General features: G+C 45.8%; 1 protein-coding gene across 1 annotated transcript in view; it reads left to right on the top strand.

Annotated features, from left to right (window-relative positions):
- DIRAS2 (DIRAS family, GTP-binding RAS-like 2) overlaps positions 1-5,984 on the top strand; it is a 35,247-nt gene extending 29,263 nt beyond the window's left edge. Inside the window, exon 2 of the mRNA XM_010835944.1 lies at positions 2,731-5,984. Coding sequence (XP_010834246.1) covers positions 2,767-3,366 — 600 coding nt within the window. The 5' untranslated portion in view covers positions 2,731-2,766 and the 3' untranslated portion in view covers positions 3,367-5,984. The remainder of the gene's footprint in view (positions 1-2,730) is intronic.
- The last annotated feature ends 6 nt before the right edge of the window (positions 5,985-5,990 follow it).

The raw sequence follows: 5,990 nt of genomic DNA, 5'->3' as shown, positions 1-5,990 counted from the left end.
ATATGCTATCTAGGTTGGTCATAACTTTCCTTCCAAGGAGTAAGTGTCTTTTAATTTCATGGCTGCACTCAACATCTGCAGTGATTTTGGAGCCCAGAAAAATAAAGTCTGACACTGTTTCCACTGTTTCCCCATTTATTTCCCATGAAGTGGTGGGACTGGATGCCATGATCTTTGTTTTCTGAATGTTGAGCTTTAAGCCAACTTTTTCACTCTCCACTTTCACTTTCATCAAGAGGCTTTTTAGTTCCTCCTCACTTTCTGCCATAAGGGTGGTGTCATCTGCATATCTGAGGTTATTGATATTTCTCCCGGCAATCTTGATTCCAGTTTGTGTTTCTTCCAGTCCAGCGTTTCTCATGATGTACTCTGCATATAAGTTAAATAAACAGGGTTACAATATACAGCCTTGACAATCTCCTTTTCCTATTTGGAACCAGTCTGTTGTTCCATGTCCAGTTCTAACTGTTGCTTCCTGACCTGCATACAGGTTTCTCAAGAGGCAGGTCAGGTGGTCTGGTATTCCCCTCTCTTTCAGAATTTTCCACAGTTTATTGTGATCCACACAGTAAAAGGCTTTGGCATAGTCAGTAAAGCAGAAATAGATGTTTTTCTGGAACTCTCTTGCTTTTGCGATGATCCAGCGGATGTTGGCAATTTGATCTCTGGTTCTTCTGCCTTTTCTAAAACCACCTTGAACATCAGGAAGTTCACAGTTCACATATTGCTGAAGCCTGGCTTGGAGAATTTTGAGCATTACCTTACTAGAGTGTGCGATGAGTGCAATTGTGCAGTAGTTTGAGCATTCTTTGGCACTGCCTTTCTTTGGGATTGGAATTGTCAATACTTGGTGCTTAATGAGAGTTCACACTCAGGCCCTCTGTGACTCCAGCAGCCTGTGGGACAGAGACACATCAGTTTGCATCCCCGTCTCACTTCACTTAGAAAAGACCCTGTTGCTGGGAAAGATTGAGGGCAGGAAGAGAAGGGGGTGATAGAGGATGAGATGGATAGATGACATCACTGACTCAATGGATATGAGTGTGAGCAAGCTCTGGGAGGTGAAGGACAAGGAAGCCTGGCGTGCTGCAGTCCATGGTGTCACAAAGAGTTGGACACAACTGAGCAATTGAGCAACAGCTCATCTCACTGGCTGTGTGAAGTCAGGGACATTCAGTTCAGTTCAGTCACTCGGTTGTGTCCGACTCTCTGCAACCCCATGAATCACAGCACGCTAGGCTTCCCTATCCATCACCAACTCCCGGAGTTCACCCAAACTCATGTCCATCGAGTTGGTGATGCCATCCAGCCATCTCATCCTCTGTCATCCCCTTCTTCTCCTGCCCCCAATCCCTCCCAGTATCAGAGTCTTTTCCAATAAGTCAACTCTTCGTATGAGGTAGCCAAAGTATTGGAGTTTCAGCTTTAGCATCAGTCCTTCCAATGAACACCCAAGACTGATCTCCTTTAGAATGGACTGGTTGGATCTCCTTGCAGTTCAAGGGACTCTCAAGAGTCTTCTCCAACACCCCAGTTCAAAAACATCCATTCTTTAGATCTCAGCCTTCTTCACAGTCCAACTCTCACATCCATACATGACCACAGGAAAAACCATAGCCTTGACTAGACGAACCTTTGTTGGCAAAGTAATGTCTCTGCTTTTGAATATGCTATCTAGATTGGTCATAACTTTCCTTGCAAGGAATGAGCGTCTTTTAATTTCATGGCTGCAATCACCATCTGCAGTGATTTTGGAGCCCCCCAAAATAAAGTCTGACACTGTTTCTACTGTTTCCCCATCTATTTGCCATGAAGTGATGGGACCAGATGCCATGATCCTATTCTTTTTGTGTTTTCAGGTTCTTCATTTTGCAGGGGATAATGACACCAGTTCTGCAGGGTGGTGAGGATTTCATGAGTTAATATAAACATTGTGTAAATATTAATTGCATTCTGCTCCCCTTTAACTCCCTCTCTGTACTTGTAAAAATTATGTATTATGACCAGTATATTGAATGTTCATAGCACTTTAGGTTGGAGAAGGCAATGGCACCCCACTCCAATACTCTTGCCTGGAAAATCCCATGGATGGAGGAGCCTGGAAGGCTGCAGTCCATGGGGTCGCTGAGGGTCAGACACGACTGAGCGACTTCACTTTCACTTTTCACTTTCCTGCATTGGAGAAGGAAATGGCAACCCACTCCAGTGTTCTTGCCTGGAGAATCCCAGGGACAGGGGAGCCTGGTGGGCTGCCGTCTATGGGGTCGCACAGAGTCGGACACGACTGAATCGACTTAGCAGCAGCAGCATTTTAGGTTAAACAGTAAAGATCTGCTGTGATTGTGTGTGTGTGTTGAGGACTGACTAGTTTCCAACTCCCCATTACCTTTCCTGGATTCTTTCTCCCTTGGACTGACTTTGCATCTTTTCCCTGGGTGCTGGGTGATTTGAGAGCAAAGCTGCTCAGAACCATGGTCCAATAAGGAGGAACAGACTGACTTCAGGTAGCCACTCAGTAGGTCAACAGCCCTGTTGAAAACTGAGGGTTATCTATAATTGGATTTAGAATTAGAGAATTTTAAAATGAAATTTGAATTGTTATGTAGGAAAAGTGAAAGCAAATAATACCACTTAATTTTTTTTTTTCTTTAAGCTATCAAGAAACGGTAAAGCAGTCTTTTCCTAGGTTTTCTTTTACTAATTCTCTCAAACATCTGGTTTCTTTGGTAGGTGCTTCCTAGTTAATCGTTGGAGCCTGCAAGCAACATGCCAGAGCAAAGCAATGATTACCGGGTGGCCGTGTTCGGCGCAGGTGGTGTTGGCAAGAGCTCTCTTGTCTTGCGGTTTGTGAAAGGCACGTTTCGGGAGAGCTACATCCCCACTGTGGAAGACACGTACCGGCAGGTCATCAGCTGTGACAAGAGCATCTGCACCCTGCAGATCACGGACACCACGGGCAGTCACCAGTTCCCGGCCATGCAGCGGCTTTCCATCTCCAAAGGGCATGCTTTCATCCTGGTTTACTCCATCACCAGCCGGCAGTCTCTGGAGGAGCTCAAGCCCATCTATGAGCAAATCTGCGAGATCAAAGGGGACGTGGAGAGCATCCCCATCATGCTGGTGGGGAACAAGTGTGACGAGAGCCCGAATCGCGAAGTGGAGAGCAGTGAGGCCGAGGTGCTGGCTCGCAAGTGGAAGTGCGCCTTCATGGAGACCTCGGCCAAGCTCAACCTCAACGTGAAGGAGCTCTTCCAGGAGCTGCTCAACCTGGAGAAGCGCAGGACCGTGAGCCTCCAGATCGACGGGAAAAAGAGCAAGCAGCAGAAAAGGAAAGAGAAGCTCAAGGGCAAGTGCGTGGTCATGTGAACCGCCCTCCCGTGGGAGCAACGGTTGTGTGTCCCCCCTCTTTGACCCTCCCCCTCCCACGTGACACCCGCAGTCGTCAGGGTAGCATGTCAGACGCCCACATGTTAAATATTGCATTTTGACTGAGATGTGCCCAACTGTCCTCAGAGGGCATTTCACACCACCACCGATAAGCACCCCCTCTCCAGAATCAGGGAATCTGACAGATGCTTAAAATGAAAACCAACACGCTTGGCATCGCAGGAAACCCAAGGGACATCAGCCATTTTTGGAGGCATCCTTGGCCCTCAGGAGGCAGGAAGGCTCATGCTGGCAGAAGGAGAGTGTGCTTTGCTGATAGCAGGAGGTACCATCTGGATACATATGAGAGCATTTATACACATTAACCCAGAGCTGCAGGCACCAACCCCCAAGACCAGGCGTCCCCTCTGCTCCGAAACCAGTGACATCCCTGGGGGATGGGAGGGGCAGGAGGAGGTAAGAAGACCAGGCCAAAGCTGTTCCCTTCTATGGTTCTTTAACTGAATTAAATGTAATACAGCTGACCTGTGAGCCTTGCCACTCTGAGGGGATGTCCTCACTAGCCTAGTTATTAGCAGGTATCATTTTAACCTTTTAGAGTATTTCTTTTCACATACAATGGTGAATTCACTAAGAGTATGCCACTCTGTCAAAAATTCAATTTCCATTTGAAACGTTTGTGTGAGGATATTGTGACAATACTGAAACATCACAATAATATTTTTGTGTGTTATATTTTGAGAGTTTTAGAAACGTGAAGTTTCCTTCCTTTGACCCATGAGGGGTATAACTTTTACAGCCCTTAGATTTTAAATAAAAGCAATCAAAGTAGCTATTTTTTAGACATTTTTTGTCCTCCAACATGATCTTTTTTTTCAATAACTCGCTCTATCTCCAACTGAGTAACAGCCAATAAAGGCCCTCTGAAGACCAGAAGCACATCCATTTTCTAACAGACGTGGACACGTCTGTGCCATATTTTGCACCTTAATGAAATACTTTGAGACAGAAGTTGTTTGCTGTGTTTTTGATTATTATCTCTAACAAGTATATTCCTGGAAAATCAGTTCAAGTAATCAATTATGGTGCACGTTCCTTTAGAAATGTCTTCTAAGAGCTGGCCTATGCTGGGTTCACTCTGGAATAAATCTCATGTGCATCCTCAAACCACTGCTGGTTGCTGCATGCTGGCTGGAGACAGGTCGGGCAGGCCTCTGTCATGGGCAGAGCACAGACTACTCAGCTAATTCTTCTGCTGGCATCAAGGCTGCTTTGGAGCTGCTTCCTGAAAGTTCCCACTGACAAAGCCTATAAGTTTTCCTCTTGGTTCCAGTCTGCATCCCACTCTGGCTTCCTCTGGAATGTTCCCTTGCAGAACACCTTCCTGTTGCCTGCCTGGCAGGCAGAGTACAGGGATGCTTCCAGGCTGCTGGGCAGCAGTGCTAGCTGGTACTGAGTGGTCAAGTTCAGGACCTTTATGGACACCACTCTCTCCTGTACTTTCTGTGTTTTCCCTGCCCCTCCTGATGTGGCCACTTCTGGGCAGCTCTATGCTCTCAACAGATCCTAAATTCCCCCTTTTGGTTTGATTTTCTTGCCTTCCCCTCATCCCTTCTGCTCTGCTAATAACTCATCTCTGTGATGTATTTTGTGTGTGGGAGGCACTTTGCAAGCCATTGGCTTGATAGTCTGCCCACCACTCTGGCCTCCTAGAATAGAACTTGGGCAGGGAGGGTAGAGATGGCTGGCCTGGCCACCAGTGGGGATCAGGGAAACCCAGAACTCCTAGTCCAGAACCAAGTCCCTCTCCAAGTCCTAACAGCCACACCCTCTGCTGGGCTCCTTCTGTTCCAAGTGACTGTTGCACAGCCTTCACAGTGAGATCTCATTGCTGAGTTTTCTAGAACATTTGCTTTTCAACTTATCCCTATATATATATTTTTTGTTCTATTTCCATTCTCAGAGAGATGCCATCCATTTGTAATTTAGATTTGGGTTAAGTGGAAGAAGAAATGGGACTTCATGGCCAAAATGAACTGTAGAGATCTTAGGTGGGTTAAGCTAATGGTCAAATGTGATGTCTGCCATGAGCTGTCCACAAGGCTCCCAGTTTGCAGGCTCCCCATGACTGCCACATTACTCCTGATCCAAGTTAGAAATTCATTTAGCCCTCTCAAGGCAATGTCTACATTTTTCAGTGTTTACAATTTTATCAATGTGAGAAGCTTGTAATTATTGAAAATCTGATGTCATTCAGGACACATTTTGTTCCTTTGTATTTTGCCTGTGAGTTTACTGGAAGGCTATTGATGCCTCAATCATGGGTCTTTGTTCTGAGATCATTTTTTATGAACTGCACTGAGGGTATAGATGATTATCTCAAAATAATCTTTTCAAAGCTCTCCAACTGACACTCAGGGCTCGAGGAGTTAGTTCCACTGAATCAGATGTTTTTAGCATTTATGTGGCCCCATCCTCGAATAAGTAGTTGTGATTCTTGAGGACACATCCTACCTTGTGTATGGACACAACAGATTTTGACCTCGCCTCAGTAAGTTACAAAACTCAAAGTATTGCTTAAAAGATGGCTCTCTGGGAATAAG

This window comes from Bison bison, unplaced genomic scaffold (assembly GCF_000754665.1).
Source record: "Bison bison bison isolate TAMUID 2011002044 unplaced genomic scaffold, Bison_UMD1.0 scf7180017864057, whole genome shotgun sequence".
Taxonomy (NCBI): Eukaryota; Metazoa; Chordata; class Mammalia; order Artiodactyla; family Bovidae; genus Bison; species Bison bison.
Note: the sequence above shows the minus strand (reverse complement) of the source record. Positions and strands in the feature narration are given on the sequence as shown.